A 22,592-nucleotide genomic window follows, 5' to 3' on the forward strand; every position below is an offset into this window, starting at 1 on the left:
CTAAAAAGAAAAAAAGCGCGGGCGACCAAGTGGGTAATTTAGGGATGGAAGGGAGAGAATAAAGAGAACAAGTAAGGCAAGGATCCAAAGGAGAAACTAGGACGGCCTGCAATTTGGCGCGCTCCTGCAGGCCAAGCAGCAGCAGGAGTCCTTTCCAGTTACTCGCCCCCGCCCCCTACTTTCACAATGAATGAAACTAGGCAACTCCAGAGCAGGGGTGCCGTCCACGTCCCAGTCCCGCCCGCGCTCCAGGAAAGGAGCTCCTGGTTCAGATTCCCTTCTCTCCCTCACCGAAGGGCCAAAGAGAAACGAGGAGCTTCCTTGGCCGATAGGAAGTTATGCACACAAGTCTAGAATCCTATCTCAGACTTTTTCAGCTTGCCGAGAATGTGACGGTTCAGTCCTAAAGGGATTTCTCTCCGCCCCTCTCGGTTTACTCCCACCCCACCCTCCATGCCCGTTTCTCGGAGTGCAAACGACCTCGCCCCTTCTTAGGGTGTAAAGGAACCATTCCAATCACGCCTTTTTGGTGGAAATACACAGAAGGCTGTCTGCACCAGCCACAGCTCCTTAAGAGGCGGAAAGATGAGGTCAAGGAACAAGGAATTCCAAAGGCCCCGCACCCTCAGCATCTCCCGCCATTTCCCTCACGAGTTTCCCGGATGTAACGCCTTTCCCCGTGGCGGTTAAAAGAAACCAGGCGGTGGCGACTCCCTTCGGTGCAGGAGGAGGGAGCTAGTCTAGTCCAGCCTCCACCACCCAGGATTTCCGGCGACTCCTAATTGCGTTCCACCTTGGAGGCCATCCGGGAAAAATGAACTACCCAGCAGATCTCCTTCACTTTACACTCACCATCAGTTCAAGCTTATCGACCTCCGCCTCCATGTTGAATAGTTGACATTCCTCAGACCACGGCAGCGGCGCTTAAGCCGTAAACCGTACTAGCACTGAGGGTCCCTATTGGACAGCTGTCACTCAACACCTCGCACTCATTGGTTCCTCCGCTTCACCAGTGCCCGCCCATTGGCGATTGGGAGACGCCCCTACGCATGAAACACATTTTCTTGTTGGGCGAGGACACAAAACGCCGCAGGAGGATTGGCTGCTATACATTTTTTTTCTTCCATTGGCTGCATCCTCATCTCTACTTTCAATTTCACAGTTAGAGTTCCTCAGAGAAGAGCTTCCGATTGGTGCAATTGGAAGAAGAGCCAACCAATTACACAAAAGCTTCCACAAGCGACAACGGGGACGTGACACACCTTTCCTCGGCTGCTTCCCCTCCACTTCGTTCCCGCCTTCCCCCTATTCATACTAGAAGCGCCTCAGCTCTGATTGGCCAGAACGTGGTGCAACCTCAGCCAGTCAGAAGCTAGGCTGCGCTCCTGCACTACGCAGAGAGCAAATGGTGAAGAGACAAAGGCTATGATTGGTCCCTCCACGATAAGGTCTTAATTTTGAATTTTTCTTTATGGCGAGGGAGCGGCTACTCCCGGGACGTCATCGAACCCCTGGCCTCTTAGACTAGTAAGTGCAGGGAGATCTTCTTTTGTTACCTGGGCTCGCATCTGCCATAGCTGGGCCTGTTGCTGCTTGTGTTCTTACGGTTTACTAAGGTGGGGACTTTGGCTGGACTCGGAGGGGAGATGGAGGTGTTCTGAGTTTGGGTAAGAAGTACTCCGCCTGGGTCCACTCTAATCGTACTTCTTTTTAATTAACGCTCTGCAAAAATATATTTTGGAGTAAAGCATCTGCCTTCCTTTTGCCCATTCCTTTACTTGCGGTTCAAAACGTGGTTTGCAAACCCAAAAGTACCTGCATGACTTGGGCGCTTGTTAGAAATGTAGATTATCTGGCTCCACCCAGACCTACTGAATCAGAATATGAATTTTTAATAACCCCTGTGATTATTTTGCACTTTAAGTTTGAGAAAGTACATTTCTTGACAGGGATGAAGAGCCAACCAACTACTGTGTTCCTTGATATAGTCTTAATATCTTTCGAGTTTCTATGAGAGTGGCAATTTTAAAATTATGCCCTGTTTGCTTTGTGCCTAGTACTGCGCTGGACTAAGCTTTAGGGAGCTGCAATCTCTTTAGAGAAACAAGACGGGAACTAAAAAAGCAATGCTGCACAACATAAAGTGTAAAATTAAATATAAGCAAATATCAGAAATAGCCCTATGGGGAGTTCCCATTATAGTGCAGCGGAAACGAATCCGACTTAGGAACCATGAGGTTAGAGGTTCGATCCCTGGCCTCAGTTAGTGGGTTAGGGATCCGGCATTGCCCTGAGCTGTGATGTAGGTCGCAGGCGCAGATCGAATCCTTCGTGGTTGTGGCTGTGGTGTAGGCCGGTAGCTGGAGCTCGGATTCGACCCCTAGCCTGGGAACCTCCATATGCCACAGGTGCAGCCCTAAAAAGCAACAACAACAAAAAAGACTTGGAGTTCCCGTGGTGGCGCAGTGGTTAACGAATCCGACTAGGAACGATGAGGTTGCGGGTTCGATCCCTGCCATTGCTCAGTGGGTTAACGATCCGGCGTTGCCGTGAGCTGTGGTGTAGGTTGCAGACGCGGCTCGGATCCCGCGTTGCTGTGGCTCTGGCGTAGGCCGGTGGCTACAGCTCCAATTCGACCCCTAGCCTGGGAACCTCCATATGCCGCGGGAGCGGCCCAAGAAATAGCAAAAAGACCAAAAAAAAAAAAAAAGACTATCTCCAGGGAGTTCCCGTCGTGACTCTGCAGCTAACAGACCCCCATTAGTATCCATAAGGAGGTGGATTGGATCCCTGGCCTTGCTCAGCAGGTTAAGGATCCAGCGCTGCCTTAAACTGTTGTGTAGTCGCTGTGGCTGTGGCCTGTGGCATAGACCAGTAGCTGTAGCTCCAATTGGACCCCTTGCCTGGGAACTTCCTTATGCTGCGGGTGTGGCCCTAAAAAAACAACAAAACAAAAGACTGACTCCAGGAGTTCCTGCTCTGGCACAGAGGCAGGGACCCAGGCTCCATCCTCAGCCTGGCACAGTGAGTTAAAGATCTGGTGTTGCTGCAGCTGTTACATAGATTGCAACTTCTGCTGAGATTCAATCCCTAGCCCCATATGCCTGCAGATCAGCCAAAAACGAAAAAAAAAAAAGGAGAGACTGAATCCAGTGAAGGTAGAAAATGAACTGGCAAGGAGTTGGACTGAAGGCAGGAAGATAATTGGAGGAACACTTAGACCAACCCAAACTGAGAAACAACTACCCGGATTTCTTCCAAAATATAAATAATATGAAAAAAGGCCAATACTTGTATAAAAAGGCTGGGGAACAGTTATAAAGACCAAAGAGACATTACAGTTAAATGCAAGGTGTAGAGGGAAAGGGAGCAGCTCTAAAGGATATTGTTGAGACTATTGATGTAATTTGAATATGAAACTATATTCAAAGGTAAAATTTCCTGATTGTGGTTTTGTGGAATAATGTCCATGTTCATGTTCGGACTATGAATTTAAAATATCGAGGGGGAGTTCCTGTTGTGGCTCAGCATGATAAGAAGCTGACTAGTATCCATGAGGATTCGGGTTTGATCCCTGGCCTTGCTCACACTGCCATGAACTGTGATATGGGTCACAGACGTGGCTCAGATCTGGTGTGGCCAGCAGCTATAGCTCCACTCGACCCCTAGACTGAGAACTTCCATGTGCCTTAGATACAACAATAAAAAGCAAAAGATAAAATATTCAGGAGTGAAGTATGATGTCTGCAACAATGCTCAGCCAAAAACTAAAAACTTTTATTCATGTATATGTATTTTATATATTTATGTACATTATGCACGGCCCTAAAAAGCAAATAATATAATAATAATAATTTTCAGGAGTTCCCATGGTGACTCAGCAGGTTAAGAACCCAACTAACATCCATGAGGATATGTGTTCGATCCCTGGCCTCACTCAGTGGGTTAAGGATCCAGCGTTGCCACAAGCTACAGCACAGATCACAGATGTAGCTCTGATCTGGCATTGCTGTGGCTGTGGCATGAGCTGGCAGCTGAAGCTCTGATTTGACCCCTAGCCTGGGAGCTTCCATGTACTGCAGGTATAGACCTAAAAAGCAAAAATTAAAAATAAAAAAATAGATTTTTTTTCTTTTCTTTTTCTTTTTTTTTTTTTTGGCTTCAGCTTGCATCACCTTGATGTGGGATCTCAGTTCCCAGACCAGAGTTCAACTGAATCCAGGCTGCAGTGGTGAAAGCACCAGATCCTGACCACTAGACCACCAGAGAACTTCTGTAACTCTTTAGAAAGTTGAATTTGAATGCATGGGCACTGGAACAGCCACTAGGAAAGAGCTAGAAAGGGATGGCCCAGTGTCAGAATGGTGGTACTCTTATTTTTCTAGCGAATGGTACATGCCAAAGGCAGACTCTCAAATACTACTACAAGACTTATTACACTTAAAAGAAACAAACAAAAAATTGTAGTTCTCTGAATCATCTCTCCATACTCCAACTCCCACTTGCAAAGGTAACATTATCCACTTTTGTAACTGCTTCTGGTATTTACCTCCATGTTTCTAAGTAAAATTTATAATACTATTTCTGTATTTCCCTTCAACCTTAAATACTGTATAAATTTAGACAACTGCTGATTTCCACTTTCTATCTTCCCAGTATACCTGTATCATAATTATTAGTTAAACAATGTTTTATGTTACTGTACACTGAACATACAGTGTTACTATAATTTCATTTCTTATACAAAATTTTTCTTAGACTTTTTTGGGGGGTCTTTTTAAAGCCATGCCTGTGGCATACAGAAGTTCCCAGGCTAGGGGTCGAAACCTGAGCTGCATAAGCATGCCTAGGCCACAGCTACAGCAACTCGGGGTTCAAGTGAGTCTGGGACCTACATCACAGCTCATGGCAATGCCAGATCCTTAACCCAATGAGCGAGGCCAGGGATCGAACCCGCAACCTCATGTTTCCTAGTTGGATTCATTTCCACTGCGCCACAGTGAGAACTCCAAGTCACACTTTTCAATTCAGGGTCATCCCCTATCTTTTACGTAGTGACACAGATAGGACCCTGCCATGCTTGGTGGACCAGACTTCAGCACATTGAGGTTCTACTTCTCCAGCGAATAAACCTGTCCATGAAATGAAGGCCAGGCCACTGCCAGGCTGCAAAGACTGGAGGGCAGATGTCAACAGCCTGCCCAAACCTTATAAAGACTTAATAAATCCAATTAAATCCTACTCCAATCCTTCAAAGGCACTAGGTGCTTCCAAGTCCCAAATGTTCTCAGAGTTCTGGGATTGTCTTGCTTCCTATTGGCTTCCCTACCACCAGGTCATCAAGCCTCAGCTTTTGTCTGCTCTGCCAAGTCAGTTATCACTGCTTTCTGCTTTCCATTATTTAATTGATATCTATCATCTATGATAGTATCTAGTATCTACTCCCACTCTCTCTCTTTTTTTTTTTCTTTTTGCCTTTTTCTAGGGCCGCTCCTAAGGCATATGGAGGTTCCCAGGCCAGGAGTCTAATTGGAGCTGTAGCCACTGGCCTACGCCAGAGCCACAGCAACTCGGGATCCGAGCCATGTCTGCGACCTACACCACAGCTCATGGCAACACCAGACCCTTAACTCACTGAGCGAGGCCAGGAATCGAACCCACAGCCTCATGGTTCCTTGTTGGATTTGTTAACCACTGAGCCACGACGGGAACTCCTCTCTCTCTTTTTTTAGTGGCTGTGGGTGGAAGTTCTGGGGCCAGGGATTGAATCCAAACTGCAGCTGTAACCTGTGCTGCAGCTGTGGCAACGCCTGCTCTTCTAGCCCACTGGCCTGGTCTGGGGTTAGAACTCCAGCCTCTGCAGTCACCTGAGCTGCTGCAGTCAGATTCCTTGTTTTTTGTTTTGTTTTGTTTTTCTTTTTAGGGAGGAGCCCACAGCATATGGAAGTTCCCAGGCTAGGGATGATAGTCAGTTTCGTTTCCGCTGATCCATGACGGGAACTCCTGCAGTCGGGTTCTTAACCCACTGTGCTACAGTGGGAACTCCTATTTCTATTCTTTGTCCTATGGATTTATGCCCTTTTTTATTGCTTTATTGCCTTTTTCATGATATTTCAGAAGGGAACGGAGCAGTAGTGTGGTAATAAATGTTTAATAATTACAAATACATAATTTTATCTCAAATTTACTCATACTACATACTAAAATGGTATAAAATTATAATAAACAATAAATATACAATATTCTTTCCTATAAATTTCATAGCAAATTGATTCTCACAGAATGCTATTGATTTTTATAGACTTCTTATATTTGTAACCAACCTGTAGTTGCAATTTATGTGCAAGCTTAGCCTTTTTTTTTTTCCTTTTTTTTTCCCTTTTCTAGGGCCGCACCTGTGGCATATGGAGGTTCCCAGGCTAGGGGTCGAATCCAAACTGTAGACGCTGGCTTAGGTCAGAGCCACAGCAACTCGGGATCCGGCCTGTGTCTGCGACCCACATCACAGCTTCCAGCAACACCGGATCCTTAACCCACTGAGCAAAGCTGGGGATCGAACCCACAACCTCATGGTTCCTAGTTGGATTGTTAACCACTGCGCCACGACGGGAACTCCTGTGTAAGCTTAGTCTTGATATGAATGTTGGTTGATGTTTTCATTTCTCTGTGGAGTAAGACAAAAGTGAAACACGAAGATATATGTTGGAACTTGACTTCAGTAAGCAACTTCTTTGATGGATCCAATAATAGTTTTCAAATACTGGAATATTGGACTTCCTGTTGTGGCTCCTTGGGTTAGGAACCTGACATAGTGTAGTCTCTGTGAGGATGTGGTTCAGTCCCTGGCCTCGCTTAGTGGGTTACAGATCTGGTATTGCCACAAGCTACACTGTAGGTAGGTCACAGATGTGGCTTAGATCCTCAGTTACAAATGTGTTGCAGGTCTGCAGCTGAAGCTCCTATTTGACACCTAGCCTGGGAACTTCCATATACCAAAGGTAAAAAGAAAAAGCAGCCGTAAAAAGAAAAAAAAAATAGTCGAATACTATATTCCTCAATTTTTTTGTGCTGTTCATGTAATGACTACAAACAAAATAGACTTTTAAGTTTAATTTGCACTGGAGTTCCCTTCATGGCGCAGTGGTTAGCAAATCTTGACCAGGAACCATGTGGTTGTGGGTTCCATCCCTGGCCTTGCTCAGTGGGTTAAGGATCTGGCGTTGCCGGGACCTGTGGTGTGGGTTGCAGATGAGGCTGGGATCCCTCACTGCTGTGGCTCTAGCTTAGGCTGGCGGCTACAGCTCTGATTTGACCCTTAGCCTGGGAACCTCTATACGCCGCAGGAGCGGCCCTAGAAAAAGACCGGAAAAAAAAAAAAAGTTTAATCTGCACTATTAACATTTTTTACATCATTTTCTAAACAATCACCAAAATAGTAGATCAAGCCATAATTTGTAGTTTGTTTTGTTTTCTTTGTTTTGGCTGCACCTGCAGCATCTGGAAGATCCTGGACCAGGGATTGACCCCTTGCTGCAGGTGCAGCCTATGCCACAACTGCAGCAACACCAGAGCCTTAACACCCTGGGCCACTTGGGCTTCCTGTAGTGTTTTATAATAATTGTAGTCCCATTGTGACTAATTTCAAGTTTCCAATGTGAAGTCACTAGATGTGGAGCTAGGAAGCAGTGAGCAGTAATACACCATTCTACAGCATTTTCATTAGAAAACACTATAAGATAAAAACAAAAACCTTAAAAGCATACATAATAGCATAATCTTTAGGAAGTGATAAGTTTTGTGTATTCATTACCCTTTTTTGGTTTTTGTTTTTGTTTTGGTCTTTTTGCCTTTTCTAGGGCCACTCCTGCGGCATATGGAGGTTCCCAGGCTAGGGGTCGAATTGGAGCCAATGCCACTGGCCTACGCCAGAGCCACAGCAACACAGGATCCGAGCCACATCTGCAACCTACACCACAGCTCACGGCAACTCTGGATCCTTAACCCACTGAGCAAGGCAAGGGATGGAACCTGCATCTTTATGGATGCTAGTCAAGTTCATTAACCAATGAGCCACGACGGGAACTCCTGTCCAGCTCCTTTCTAATGTCTACTTTCATAACTGAGAGATTGGTAAATACAGGGAAAAGGGATGCAGGAGTTTGTGTCAGTTTGATTCCCTAACAAAAGACATCAAGGGGAGAGAGGCAACAGGAACGGAAGCGGGGGAGGCTGTAAAGGGACAGACATGGAAGGGAAGTTTACCATGGAAACCTCAGATTCTGGGGATCCCAACCAGTGAACTCTGGGCCTTGGATAGATAGTCTTGGTCATGGATTTGAGGAAGTTTAACTTGTTTTCAAGGCAACTACAAGTTTGTTATCTTCATTCAGAGTACTTTTGTTTTGCCTCCGCCTCTACCCTTCCCCCCCCACCACCACCCTCACCTCCCACTGCGCCCCCGCCTCCAGCAAAGAGAAGTTCCTTAGCCAGGGATGGAATCTGAGCCACAGCTGCAACCTATGCCACACCTGTGACAGCGCAGGATCCTTAGCCCACTGTGACACAGCAGAAAAGCTTGTTTTGCTTTAAAAAAGAAAAAAAAAAAAAAGCAATCAATCCTTTAGACATCCCTTGTGTTTCATAGTCGCTGCTTAGCCTTCCATCATAATTTCAGCCGAAAGGAAAAATGATATAATAAATGTGAAAGCAGCTATTTGGAGGTATGGCTCCCAGAACTTCTAAGAACAATTTCAAAAACACTGTTAATTTGAGACCTGACAAATAGTTAAATTGGATGCTGTCAAGAACCCTTATTCCTAGAAGGGTCACCCATTGCCAGGAAGAGTGCCCTCTGTAAATCCAGCGCTCTGGGAACTAAAACATTTCTTAGTTTTTTACTACCCTTGGTGGGGTTGAGGGAGGTTCTTCAATCCTTGGAATCTGAGAGCTGAGCAAGCTTAGAGCTGCATACCAAGTGCTGCGAGGTTACTGGGTGGACAAAAGTGGAATGAAAGTGTATTTTCAAGGCCGATGGTTCCTATTCAAATTTAAGTTTGAAGAGAAGGAGGCCCAGCCTCCATTTTTTTTGTTCTGCTACTTGAATAAGGACCTCTTTGTTCCTCAGGGGGCAACAACTAAAACTAGCAAAGCCCTTCTTCCAATCAAACCAGCTCTGACTTAATTTTCTTCAGAAAAGGATCTGGATTAAAATCTAAATATAGGAGTTCTCGTCGTGGCGCAGTGGTTAACGAATCTGACTAGGAACCATGAGGTGGCGGGTTCGGTCCTTGCCCTTGCTCAGTGGGTTAACGATCCGGCGTTGCCGTGAGCTGTGGTGTAGGTTGCAGACGTGGCTCGGATCCCGAGTTGCTGTGGCTCTGGTGTAGGCCGGTGGCTACACCTCTGATTCGACCCCTAGCCTGGGAACCTCCATGTGCTGCGGGAGCAGCCCAAGAAATAGCAAAAAGACAAAAAAAAAAAAAAGTCTAAATATATGAGGTGTTTTTGTTGTTGTTGTTTGGCTGCCCTACAGCATATGGAGTTCCAGCACCAGGGATCAGATCAGAGTGCCAGTTGCAACCAGCTGTGGCAATGCTGGATCCTTCAACCCACTGTGCTGGCTGGAGACAGAACCTGCGCCCTGGTGCTGCAGAGACACCAAGCATTGCACCACAACAGGAACGCTACTAGTTAGGTTTAAAATTCTCTCAAATAGGAGTACCTGTTGTGGCTCAGCAGTAACAAACCTGACTAGTATCCATGTGGACTTCGGTTCGATCCTTGGCCTTGATTAGTGGGTTAAGGATCTGGCATTGCCGTGTGCTTTAGTGTAGGTCACAGACACAGCTTAGATCCCTCGTTGCTATGGCATGTAGGCTGGCAGCTATTCGACCCCAAACCTGGGAACTTCCGTATGCCATAGGTGTGCCTCCCACCCACACAAAAAAGGTGGTAGTGGGGTGATAAAAATCCTCTTCCTCAGGGAAAATATCTTGCATGGTAATAAAGATTCACTGAAAATTATATGTGAAAGTGCCTGAAAGTAAATGAGCATTCAATGAGCAATTAGTTTTGTTTCTTTCACTACCAACTCTACCTTGTATAATGGATGCTCAGTAAAAGTTACCAGCAAAGAAACTTACTTCCTTTTAATAACTGACATAACCCAACTCTAGCCAAATTCAGGTTCACTTGCCCAACTCAGAGCAAGACAGATCAACTGACACTGGTGAAGGAAAGTACATTTATTGTAGCGCATCAACCAAGGGAAAGGGCAGCTGGTGCTCAAAAGACAGAAACTTTTTTTTTGTCTTTTTGCCTTTTCTAGGGCCACCTGTGGCATATGGAGGTTTCCAGGCTAGGGGTCGAATTGGAGCTGTAGCCGCAGGCCTACGCCAGGGCCACAGCAACTCGTGATCCGAACCGCGTCTGCAACCTACATCACAGCTCACGGCATCGCCAGATCCTTAACCCACTGAGCAAGGCCAGGGATCAAACCTGCAACCTCATGGTTCCTAATTGGATTCGTTAACCACTGCACCACGACGGGAACCCCAAGACAGAAAATTCTTAATGGCTTTCAGGCAAAGGTGTTTTGTTTTTTTTTTTTCTTTTCTTCTTTTTAGGGCCACACCTGCGGCATATGGCAATTCCCAGGCTAGGGGTTGAATTGGAGCTGCAGCTGCCGGCCTACGCCACAGCCATGGCAACATCAGATCTGGGCCGCCTCTGTGACCTAAGCCCCAGCTTGCCCCAGCCTGCATAGCTCACAGCAACGCTGGATCCTTAACCCATTGAGCAAAGCCAGGGATTGAACCTGCATCCTCATGGATGCTAGTTGGATTCATTAACCATTGAGCCACAGCGGGACCTCCAGGCGAGAGTATCTTTTTTTTTTTTTTTTTTTTTCTTTTGGTCTTTTTAGGGCCACACCCCTGGCATATGGAAGTTCCCCCAGCTAGGGGCTGAATTGGAGCTACCGCTGCTGGTCTATACCACAGCTCACGGCAATGCCAGATCCTTAACCCACTAAGTGAGGCCAGGAATTGAACCCAAATCCTCATAAATCCTAGTTGGGTTCATTAACTGCTGAGCTACGAAGGGAACTCCCAGTCAAGTGTTTTTAAAGGCAACATTAATGGGTGAGGGTCACAGGACGCTTAATCAGCCGGTAGACTTTCTTCTGTTTGGTTGGTGTTAAGGTAACAAGGTGATCTGTTGCGAATCTGAATCTTATGATTAACCGTAATCTTATGATTACGGTTCTAACCATTCTGGGGGTCCAAGTGCTTGTAGTCAGCATATAGTCACCATCTTTCACCTGGGTGGGTGTATGGCTGGGGGTTCTTAGCTTCTGCAGAACAGCTCAAAGAGATGCCTCAGATCATTAGGCATATCCCTTGAGGAGAAACTAGGAGTCCTGTGACTATTGTTTAAGCTCTCATTGCTTTTCTTGCTTGACTGCTTTTCCTTTGTTTCTGCATTCTCTCACTTCTGTAATTAGTAACTGCTTGAGTCTGCTTTTTGGAACTTGAAGAAGACTTAGGAGACTAAAGTCTTTTTTCTACAAACAAGAGAAAGCGGACCAGGAAGAGCTTCTGTACTGGGAAGGCCCTGTAAGGTCCTGTTTGATTTCTTTAGAAGAAAGGGAAATTCCTTTGATTTAATGAAGAAAAGCAAAGACAAGCAAAACAAAAACAAAATTAGAGAGTAATATAACGCCAAAAGCCAAAGTGTGGAGATCTCTAGAGAGATGCTTTAAATCCGAGTTTAAGTTTCCCCCAGTTCAGGGGACTTCTAGGTAGCTGGTGTCGCCGAAACTTGGCCTCTGTCGCCCAGTGCCGAATAGAAACTCAGAGACAAAGATTTGGGTGAAGGAGAAAAAAAAATAGCTGTATTGCTTCGCCAGGAAAAGGAGGCCACAGCAGGCTAATGCCCTGAAGACTGTGCCCTCCCTTGAAAGAGCATAGGAAGTGGTTTTATAGTTTGAGATGGGAAAATAGGGCCACAGATAAGGATCAGGGTAGATGCAAGCTTTCATTCTTCTTCAGAGCTGGCATTTAGCATGCCCAGGACTGGTTCTGGTGGTCCTCCTTTGTGGAATGAAAAATGTTTCGTATTTGTTGTGGGTTTTAGTTCTGCAAAAGAACTCAGAGATATTGTTATGTATATTCCTTGAGGAAGAACCAGTACCCTCCCCAAGGCTGCACTATTTTGTTTGTTGGTTGTTTTTTCTTTTTTCACTGCCCCACAGTGAACTCTTATGTATGGAGTTCCCCTGAGCCAGGGATCAGATCCTAGCCGCAATTGCAGCCTACACTGCAGTGGAGGCAACACTGGGTCCTTTAACCCACTGTGCTGGGCCAGGGATCGAACCTGTGTCCTGATGCTGCAGAGACGCCAGCTATCCTGTTGCACCACAGCAAAAACTCCCCCAAGGCTGCACTATTGTTTCTTTTTCTTTTTCTTTTTTTTTTTTTTTTTTTTTTTTTTGGTCTTTTTAGAGCTGTACCTGTGGCATATGGAGGTTCTCAGGCTAAGGGTCAAATAGAAACTGTAGTTGCCAGCCTACACCATAGCCACAGCAATGTGCGATCCAAGCCGCATTCTATGACCTACACCACCCACAGCTCACGGCAATGCCAGATCTTTAACCCACTGAACGAGGCCAAGGATCAAACCCTTGACCTCAGGGATACTAGTCGGATTCATTAACCTCTAAACCAGGACAGGAACTCCTGTGCTATTGTTTCTTGACTGCTCTTCCCTAGTCTCTACATCTTCTCTCTTCCCTGTTTAGCAACTGTTTGAACCTGCCCTTTGGAACAAAAGGAAGGTCAGGGAGGCTGACTGAGGCCTATTTCCTACAAACAAGAAATGCGGGAGCAAGGCTTGTGCCCAGGAGCCCCACAGGGTCCTGCTCAGTTTCACTGGTGGTGACCTATTTCCTAACCAAGGTAGTGGAGACAAGATTGTGTTCACTTTTTGATAATTCATTGAAATATACAGTCAAAAAAAAATTTTTTTTTTTTTTTTCCATTTCTAGGGCTGCTTCTGCGGCATATGGAGGTTCCCAGGCTAGGGGTTGAATCGGAGCTGCAGCCGCCAGCCTACACCACAGCCACTGCAACGCGGGATCCGAGCTGCGTCTGCAACCTACACCACAGCTCAGGGCAACGCTGGATCCTTAACCCACTGAGCAAGGCCAGGGATCGAACCCACAACCTCATGGTTCCTAGTCAGATTCGTTAACCACTGAGCCATGACGGGAACTCACATACAGTCAAAATTTATGTATTTTCTATGCGTATTTTTCTTCAATAAAAAACATAAAACAAACTTTTTTTTTTACAGAAATCATGCCCAAGTTCAAGCAACGAAGAAGAAAGCTAAAAGCCAAAGCAAAAAGATTATTCAAAAGAAAAGAAGCCTCTTGGGTTCAGTCTAAGCTAATTACACCTCCCCCTCCACCACCCTCACCAGAAAGGTAAGGCATAATGTGCAACATACCAAATATACTAATATTAAAATCCTGATCAGTTTATACTTTTTTTTTTTTTTTTTTTGGCTGCACTCATGGCCTGTGGAAGTTCCCAGGCCAGGGACAGAACCCGTGCCACAGCAGCAACTTGAGCCACTACACTGACAACACTGGAGGCTTAACCCTCTGCACCACAAGAGACTTCTCTGATCAGTTTAGGAACAAGTTACCAGATTTAGCAAATAAAAATACAGAATGCCCAGTTACATTTGAATTTCAGGTAAAGAATGATTTTGTTTTGTTTTGTCCTATGCAACATTTGAAATATACTAAAAATTTATTCATTCTTTATCTGAAATTACATTTTAATTGAACATCCTGATTTTTATGTGGCCACCATAGTTTTAGAGTTCAAATGAAGTAAAAATCACAAGGAACTTTTCTGGAGGTACACAGTAACTATTTTCTACTTTCCTAGTCAATTCAGTTGTATAAATTTGGCAACTAAGTGATGAAAGAAGGGTATGGGTAAAACTTAAATCATTGTTTTAGGGAGTTCCTGTTGTGGCGCAGCGGAAGAGAATTCAACTAGGAACCATGAGGTTGCGGGTTCAATCCCTGGCCTTGCTCTGTGGGTTAAGGATCCAGCATTGCCGTGAGGTGTGGTGTCAGTCACAGACATGGCTCAGATCTGGCATTGCTGTAGCTGTGGTGTAGGCTGGCAGCTGTAGCTCCAATTGGACCCCTAGTCTGGGAACCTCCATATACCTCAAGTGCAGCCCTAAAAAGGAAAAAAAAAAAAGTAAACATTGTTTTGGTAAAGTTTCATCATTTATTCTCTGGGACTCAGAATTTAAATGTTATTAAAAGAGACTCCAGGGAGTTCCTATTGTGGCTCAGTGGGTTAAAAACCTGACATAGTGTCCTGAGGATGTGAGTTCCATCCCTGGATCTGCCTTGCTACAGGCAGAGTTCACAGAATCAGCTTGTACCCCAAGTTGCTGTGGCTGTGCCATAGGCCACAGCTGCAGCTCCAATTCACCTCCTAGCCTGGGAACTTCCGTATGCCTCAGGTATAGCCATGAAAAAGAAAAAAAAAGACTCTAAAATTCCAAGAACTCTAGGGTAGTAGGTTTCACAATAACATACTTGATGCACTTCGCCGTTAGAGCTCTCTTTACGGACAAACCAGTTTTAAAACAAACAGACTCTCAAAAGCAGTAAACATGGAGTTCCCTGGTGGCTCAGCAGGTGAAGGATCTGGTGTTTTCATTGCAGAGGCGTGGGTTAAATCCTAGCCCAGGAACTTCTACTTGCCATGGGTGTGTCCCCCTCCCCCCAAAAAAGCAGTAACAAGAGTAACCATGATCTCCATCATTCTTAACACTTCTCTTTCTCCAGAAGCCCCCAAGTGGTCTCTCTGCTCTGTCCTTGCCCCCTCTGCAGTGTACTTCAACACAACACCCAGAGTGAGCATGCTGAAATCCTGTCATATTGCTCCTCTGCTTAAAATTATCCAGTGTCGGAGTTCCCGTTGTGGCTCAGTGGTTAACAAATCTGACTAGGAACCATAAGGTTGCGAGTTCGATCCCTGGCCTCGCTCAGTGGGTTAAGGATCCAGCATTGCTGTGAGCTATGGTGTACGTTGCAGACGCAGCTTGGATCCCGTGTTGCTGTGGCTCTGGCGAAGGCCAGCGGCTACAGCTCTGATTAGACCCCAAGCCTGGGAACCTCCATATGTCACAGGAGTGGCTCTAAAAAAGACAGAAAAGACCAAAAAAAAAAAAAAAAAAAAATCTGAAAAAAAGACAAAAAAAAACTAAAAATAAAAAATATTTGTTGCATATGTGAATCCAAAAATTCTGGAATTTAATGAAGAATTTGACTCTAAGAAGTCTCTTTCCTTATTTATTCATTTATTTATTTATTTGTCTTTTGTCCTTTTAGGGCTGTACCTGCGGCATATGGAGGTTCCCAGGCTAGGGGTTGAATCAGAGCTACAGCTGCCGCCCTACGTCAGAGCCACAGCAACGCCAGATCTGAGCCACATCTGTGACCTACACCACAGCTCACAGCACACTGGATCCTTAACCCACTGAGCAATGCCAGGGATCGGAACTTCAACCTCATGGTTCCTAGTCAGATTCGTTTTTGCAGTGCAACGGGAACTCCAAGTTCCTGACTCTCTGTTCCTGAGTCATGCTATAAAACTAGCTTGTTCAGATGCAAACTACTATATGTAAATTGGATAAACAAGATCCTCCTTTATAGCAGAGAGAACTATAGTCGGTATCCTGTGATTAAACCACAATGGAAAAGAATATTTAAAGTTATACACACATATATATGATAACTGGATCACTTTGCTGTACATCAGAAATTAACACAACATTGTAAATCAACTGTATTTCAAAAAACAAACTCGCCTCTTATTTAATTAGAGGCTATTATTCCAACTCAGGAGTTTTTGCTTTGTTTGATTTTGTTTTTCCTACAGAGTGGTTATTCCTTCAACAGATACACCTGCTAGCAGAAACTGGCTAAGACTGTCCTGGAACTTCAGATTTCCCAATATCAAAGATGTGATAAATCTTTGGACAAATAGAGTATGGTCTATATACAACTGGTGCCAGAACTGCATGACCCAGGTATGAGTTTGACATATGTGTTTTCAGCATTACATGGTTTTTTTTGTTTTTCCACTTTTTAGGGCCGCACTCTTGGCATATGGGGGTTCCCAGGCTAGTGGTCTAATTGAAGCTACAGCTGCCAGCCTACACCACAGCCATAGCAATGCCAGATCCAAGCTGCGTCTGTAGCCTACACTATAGTTCATAGCAACACTGGATCCGTAACCTACTGAGTGAGACCAGGCTTTGAACCCTCAACTTCATGGTTCCTAGTCAGATTCATTTCTGCTGTGCCACGATGGGAACTCCCAGCATTACATTTTTTTTCTATACACTTGGTTATGCATTCATGGGTGTGTGCTCCAAGTCAGCACATCACTCAGGCTAAGCTCAGATAAGATGAAATCAGGTGAGCATGTCTGTCTTCACATCTATAAAACATACACCAAACCACTTTCTTGTCCTTATCATATATTGCGCTTTGGATTCAGGCTTGTTTATTTCCAATTTCAGAGTTTAGAAGTATTGAAAAACACCATTTTTCCTTCCCGTTCCTACCACCGAGAACTTCATGGTCTAAAACAACGGTTTTGCACTTTGGAAAGTGAATTATGCAAGCTCCAGGAAGCCCTCAAGGTTAGTATTATCAAATGAAAAACAAACCCAGGATTAGATAAGGAAGGAAAGGATTATCCATCATCAGAATCCCAGTGCACTTTTACTAGGAGTGGCTGCAGGCTGGTACCAGTCCTGGGCATGTTTGCCCTCAGGTCTAGTCCTTAAACTTCAGCAGCTTTTATGCTGCAGATGGGCTGACCCCTGCAGGCTACTTTTCCTGGGCTCCATGTCACCTGGCCCCCAGTGTGCTGATGAATGGGAAACACTAAAAAGAGATGAGAGGGAGGGAGATTGGTATTTTTCCCCTTTATTCTCTGTGTTGGGCAATTCCTCCAGTGATGGTTGTTGGCTTCCTAACTCCAGCTCACCTAGGTAAATCCACCATGTTTCTTGATGCTCTGGTTTAACCCAACTCCAGAGATCTGGTTACACCACCCTTCTCTTTGTCCCTTCAGCCTCACGATGTTCATGGCTTTATGCTGCTGCTGATCTCTGGGCTGCCTCACTGTCCCTGGTGTGCTTTCCAGCTCTGCCATCAGCAGTATAGCCAATTTCCCTTATTACATGTGTTCCCTCTTTTATTGATTGATTAATTGATTGATTGGCTTTTCTTTTTTTTTTTTTTAGGGCCGCACTCTACGCATATGAAAGTTCCCAGGCTAGGGGTCAAATCAGAGCCATAGCTGCTGGCCTACACCATAGGCTCAGCGACACCAGATCCGAGCCAATTCTGCAATCTACACCACAGTTCATGGCAATACCGGATCCTTAACCCACTGAGTGAGGCCAGGGATCGCACCTGGGTCCTCATGGATACTAGTCAGATTCATTACCACTGAGCCACAATGGGAACTCCCATACGTTCCCTCTTTTAAATACACAGAGTGATTTATATCTTTTTATCTGATACAAGCAGAGAAAAAATATAAATGTCCACCCTCTCCAGACTTCACTAAGCAAGACCCCTATTCTCAGTGTCTAAAATCCAAAGAAGAAATATTGCGTTCATTGATTTGGAGACATGCTTCTGGGATTATATCCCTGCTCCCAGAATTTGAACCTCAAGATGAACTAGTCAGAGGAGGAGAGGGAAGTCACCTCACAACCTGGACCTCAGTGTCTTCATCTACAAAATGAGAAAGATACCATCTATAATGGGCTAAATTTTGCTCACCCTCCCCCCCCAAAAAAAGATATGTCCAAGTCCTAATCCCTGGACCCTGGAAATATTACCTTATTCGGGAAAATGAGTCTTGGCAGATACATAATCAAGTTAAGAATTTTGAGATGAGATCATGCTGCATTATCTGGGTGGACCCTCAATCCAGTGACGAGTGTCCTTATAAAAGACACATAGCAGAACACGCACACAGAAGAGGAGGAGCAATGGGACCACAGAGGCAGAGGCTGGAGTCATGGGGCCTTAAACCAAGGAATGCCAGTTGAGTTTAGAAGCTGGAACAGATTTCTTACCTAGAGCCTTGGAGAGGAAGTACAGCCCTGCTGACACCTTGATTTCAGCCCTCTAACCTTCAGGACTGTGAGAGAATGAATTTTGGGTTTTTTGTTGTTGTTTTCAGCCACACCCAAGGCATGCAGAAGTTCCAGGGCCAGGGATCCAACCCTTGCTACAGCAGTGACAATGCTGAATCCTTAACCACTAGGCCACAAGAGAACTCCTCGATTTTGTTTCTTCTAAGCCACCAACTTCCTTTTTTCTTTCTTTTTGGGCCACCCCTCGGCATAGGGAGTTCCCTAGCCAGGGATCAGATAGGAGCTGCAGTTGCCACCTAAGCTGCAGCTGTGGCAATGCTGGATCCTTAACCCACTGTGCCAGGCCAGGGATCGAATCCAAGTCCAAGTATTCCCAAGATGCCACTGATCCCATTGCCCCACAGCGGAAACTCCATCTTCTAAGCCACTAAGCTGATATTTTGTCATTGCAGCGGCTAACCGAAATTTATTCGTGGGGTTGGCTTATTCTAAAGCCTCTCGTCTCTCTCTTCCATTCGCCTTCTTTTTTTTTTTTTTTTTTTTTTTTTTGGCTCTACTCATGGCCTGTGTTGAGTTCCCAGGCCAAGGCCAGGGATCAAACCCTTGCCACAAACAGAAGAAAGGGTGGGGGAAAAAACTGTAATTGCAATGTATACATGTAAGGATAACCTGACCCCCTTGCTGTACAGTGGGAAAATTAAAACAAAACAAAACAAAACAAAAAAAAACCCTTACCACAGCAGCACCCTGAGCCAAAGCAATGACACTGAATCCTTAGCCTGCTGAGCCACCAGGGAACTCCTCAACTTGCCTGTGTCCTCATAGGGTCTTTCCTCTGCACACATACATTCCTGGTGTCTCTTCTGTGCTATTCAAGTTTCCTCCTTTTATAAGGTCGCCAGTCAGATTGGAATTGGAACTTACCATAATGGCTCCTTTTAACTTAATCACTTCTTTAAAGGCCTAATCTCCAAATACAGTCACATTCTGAGGTACTGGGGGGTTTAGAGCTTCAACGTAATGAGTTGTGGTGGGAATGGATACGATTCAGCCCATTAACAGTCATGTTCCAGGAATTCCCGTCTGGTGCAGCAGAAATGAATCTGACTAGGAACCATGAGGTTGCAGGTTTGATCCCTGGCCTCACTCAGTGGGTTAAGAATCCCGTGTTGCCGTGAGCTGTGTGTAGATCGCAGACACAGATCGGATCCCGCATTGCTGTGTCTGGTGTACGCTGGCAACTGTAGCTCCAATTCAGCTCCTAGCCTGGGAACCTCCATGTGCCACGGGTGCAGCCCTAAAAAATAAAAAAAGTAAAAAAGTCATGTTCCAGTCCCTTGAGCCTTTTATCATTTCCACAAATATACTGTATTCTTGGCTGCATTAAGTATTTTTGCCTCTGCCAGGAACTGTCTTCCCTGAGCTTTATCTCCCTTCTTCACCTGGTTAGCCTAAATTCATCCTTGAGATCATAGCTAAATATCACTCCTCAGACCTCTAGCTATTCATGCTCACAGCACACTTCATGGCTTTGTTGTTGTTTTTTAGGGCTGCACTCTAGGCATATGAAAGTTCTCAGACTAGGGGTCAAAGCAGAGCTGCATCTGCAACCTACACCACAGCCACAGCAACGCGGATCCTTCTCCCACTGAGCAAGGCCAGGGATCGAACCTGCATCCTCATGGATACTAGTCAGATTTGTTATTGCTGAGCCACAGCAGGAACTCCTCCATCCCATGGCTTTCATGGAAATATTATTTTGTTTCATTTTAAGTGCATTTGTGTATGTTTACTGTCTTATCTTTCTCACCAGACCATCAGCTCCTTGAGGTGACAGACGGGGCTGACATTGCACCCAGAGTGCCTGACATATAATACGCACAAAACAAACATGAATGAGTGATTGATTGAATGAATGAATGAGCTTGTGATAAGTGAGAAAATACTATGGCACACATGGTATACTGGGAAGGCATTCAAGGCATGGTAGCTATGATTTTGATGACTCTCAGCTATAAGAACAGAATGAATCTCTTATTCCATTCCCAAATGTGATGATTCCTTCTAGGCCATCTCAGAAAATTCTTCCTCTCCAAACTGTGGTCAAATGTGTCCCATGCGTGGTAAACTTAAAAATGTGCCTGCCTGTGCTCTAAACACCCCTGGAGACTCCGGAGCTGAATTTCCTCCCTCACCGCCACAGCCAGCCAGCCATCTGCCCCCTCCTCCACCGCCTCCACCGCCGCCGCCTCCTTTGCCACCGCCTCCTGCACTGAGAGCACCATTGCCGCTCAGAAAATCTGATCTCACTAAAGCACTTCAGGTAAAAAACAATCTAAAAGAGGTGTGTTTTGGTCAGTATGTGGTGGAGGTGTAAAGCCAGTGGCAGTTTAAAGCTGGGCTGAGGAGTTCCCGTTGTGGCTCGGTGGTAACGAATCCGACTAGGAAGTGTGAGGTTGCAGTTCGATCCCTGACCTTGCTCGGTGGGTTAAGGATCCGGCGTTGCCGTGAGCTGAGGTGTAGGATGGCTCGGATCTCGCGTTGCTGTGTCTGTGGTGTAGGCCGGTGGCTACAGCTCTGATGAGGCCCCTAGCCTGGGAACCTCCCTATGCCACAGATGCAGGCCTAGAAAAGACAAAAAGATCAAAAAAAAAAAAAAAAAAAAAAAAAGCTGGGCTGAAGTCTTTGACAGGAAGGGATACATTTTGTTCTGATTCCTTATCTGAATTATGTCACTTATTATTTTAAAAAACTCAGTCCCTAGGAGTTCATGAGTGTTGAATTTTTTTTTTGGCCATACCTGTAGCATGTGGAAGTTCTCAGACCAGGGATCAAACCCGTGCCACTGCAGTGACAAAACTGGATACTTAACTCACTGTGCCAGAAGGGAACTTTTCGAATGTTGGATTTAGAAATGAAAGGGGGAGTTCCCATTGTGGCTCAGTGGTTAACGAACCCGACTAGTATCCATGAGGACACAGGTTTGATCCCTGGTTTCTCTCAGTGGGTTAAAGATCTGGCTTTGCCGTGAGCTGTGGTGTAGGTCACAGACGCAGCTTGGATCCCTTGCTGCTGTGGCTCTGGCTTAGGCTACTGGCTACAGCTCCGACTGGACCCCTCCATAGCCTGGAGATCTCCATATGCCGCAGGTGCAACCCTAAAAAGACGAAAAAAAAGGAAATGAAAGTGATTTTTTTTTCCCCAAGGATGAATGAGTGAGACCCAGCAGGGTGTGAGATTCCAGCTGACTTCTCAGTAAAACTTTTACCAAATGGAAAACAAAGATGGCTTAATGAGTGAAGTCAGAAATAAAAAAAAAAAAAAAAAAAACTGGTAGATCCTAAAGTATAATGCTATTAGGCTGGAAAATCATTCTCCATTAGAGTCACATATCTGCCAAGGGGACCAGAATATTTGTGAATCACTAAGATAGGCAGGACCCTATTTAAACTCTGCTGAATTTTCACTACAGATAGATATAGTTTAAAATGGCTGAATTAAATCCAGAGTCTATGATTATATTTGCCCTAATGGGTAACCCTTCAAATATATATTCTTGCTCTACAGGAACCAAGTCATGTTTTTAGGTAGTTCGGGCAAAACCTCACTTTTTTTTTTGATCTTTTTAGGGCCACATGTGCGGCATATGGAAGTTCCCAGGTTAGGGTCAAATCGGAGCTACAGCAATGCGGGGTCTGAGCCGTGTCTGTGATCTACACCACAGGTCATGGCAACGCTGGATCCTTAACCCACTGAGCAAGGCCAGGGATCAAACCCACAACCTCATGGATACTAGTCGGGTTCGTTAACCACTGAGCCACAGCGGGAACTCACAAAACCACTTTGATTTAAGGTACTCTTTCAACCCCTGTCTTATGTTGACTCCTAATACATAGTTGCAGGAAGTAACTTATCTCTTTCTTACTTATTATCAAAGCCATATATTTTTTTCTTCTTTTTCCTTTTTTTTTTTTTTTTTTCTTTTTTTTTTTGGCTGCCCCACATCATACGGAGTACTCCAGCCAGGGGTCAGATCCAAGCTGCAGTTATGATCTACACCTCAGCTGTGACAACCCCGGATCCTTAACCCACTGTGCTGGGCTGGGGATTAAACCTGCGTCCTGGCACTCCATAGACACCACTGATCTCATTATGCCACAGTGGGGGGAACTCTATTCCCTTTTTTTTTTTTTTTTTTCCCCTTCACCCACAGTATGTGGAATTTCCGTGACCAAGGATGGAAAACATGCCATAGCAGTGACAACGTGGGATCTTTTACCACTAGGCCATTGGGGAACTCCTGTCGAAGCCTTATATTTTGAAGAATATGGGGAGGGAGGCGCCCAGAGCATATGTAAGTTCCCACACCT

The 22,592-nt window shown here is 45.2% G+C and overlaps 2 protein-coding genes across 9 annotated transcripts in view; one reads left to right on the plus strand and one right to left on the minus strand.

The window, feature by feature from the left end:
- The window catches only part of SKA2 (spindle and kinetochore associated complex subunit 2), a 36,500-nt gene extending 35,589 nt beyond the window's left edge, over positions 1–911 (minus strand). For both annotated transcript variants that reach the window (XR_014821265.1, XM_003131674.6), the window contains exon 1: positions 853–911. Coding sequence is in view for 1 of the 2 variants with exons in the window: in XM_003131674.6 (XP_003131722.2) it covers positions 853–885 (33 nt within the window). In the remaining variant the exon portion in view is untranslated. The remainder of the gene's footprint in view (positions 1–852) is intronic.
- A 560-nt stretch (positions 912–1,471) lies between these two features.
- The window catches only part of PRR11 (proline rich 11), a 32,713-nt gene continuing 11,592 nt past the window's right edge, over positions 1,472–22,592 (plus strand). Inside the window, exons 1-6 of one of the 7 annotated variants that reach the window (XM_084985015.1) lie at positions 1,472–1,527; positions 13,354–13,486; positions 15,978–16,128; positions 16,624–16,746; positions 20,291–20,545; positions 22,436–22,571. In XM_084985015.1, the coding sequence (XP_084841141.1) occupies positions 13,359–13,486; positions 15,978–16,128; positions 16,624–16,746; positions 20,291–20,545; positions 22,436–22,453 (675 nt within the window). In that variant the 5' untranslated portion in view covers positions 1,472–1,527; positions 13,354–13,358 and the 3' untranslated portion in view covers positions 22,454–22,571. Of the gene's footprint in view, positions 1,668–4,370; positions 4,511–13,353; positions 13,487–15,977; positions 16,129–16,623; positions 16,747–20,290; positions 20,546–22,435; positions 22,572–22,592 lie in introns of those variants that run through there. The other 6 variants (XM_005668999.4, XM_084985014.1, XM_084985011.1 and 3 more) reach the window with 6 other exon arrangements.

The sequence above is a fragment of the Sus scrofa genome, chromosome 12 (genome assembly GCF_054392235.1).
Source record: "Sus scrofa isolate SSC_HxYL_T2T_F1_AM1 chromosome 12, Sscrofa_HxYL_maternal_Yorkshire_Landrace_v2.0, whole genome shotgun sequence".
NCBI classification, from domain to species: domain Eukaryota; kingdom Metazoa; phylum Chordata; class Mammalia; order Artiodactyla; family Suidae; genus Sus; species Sus scrofa.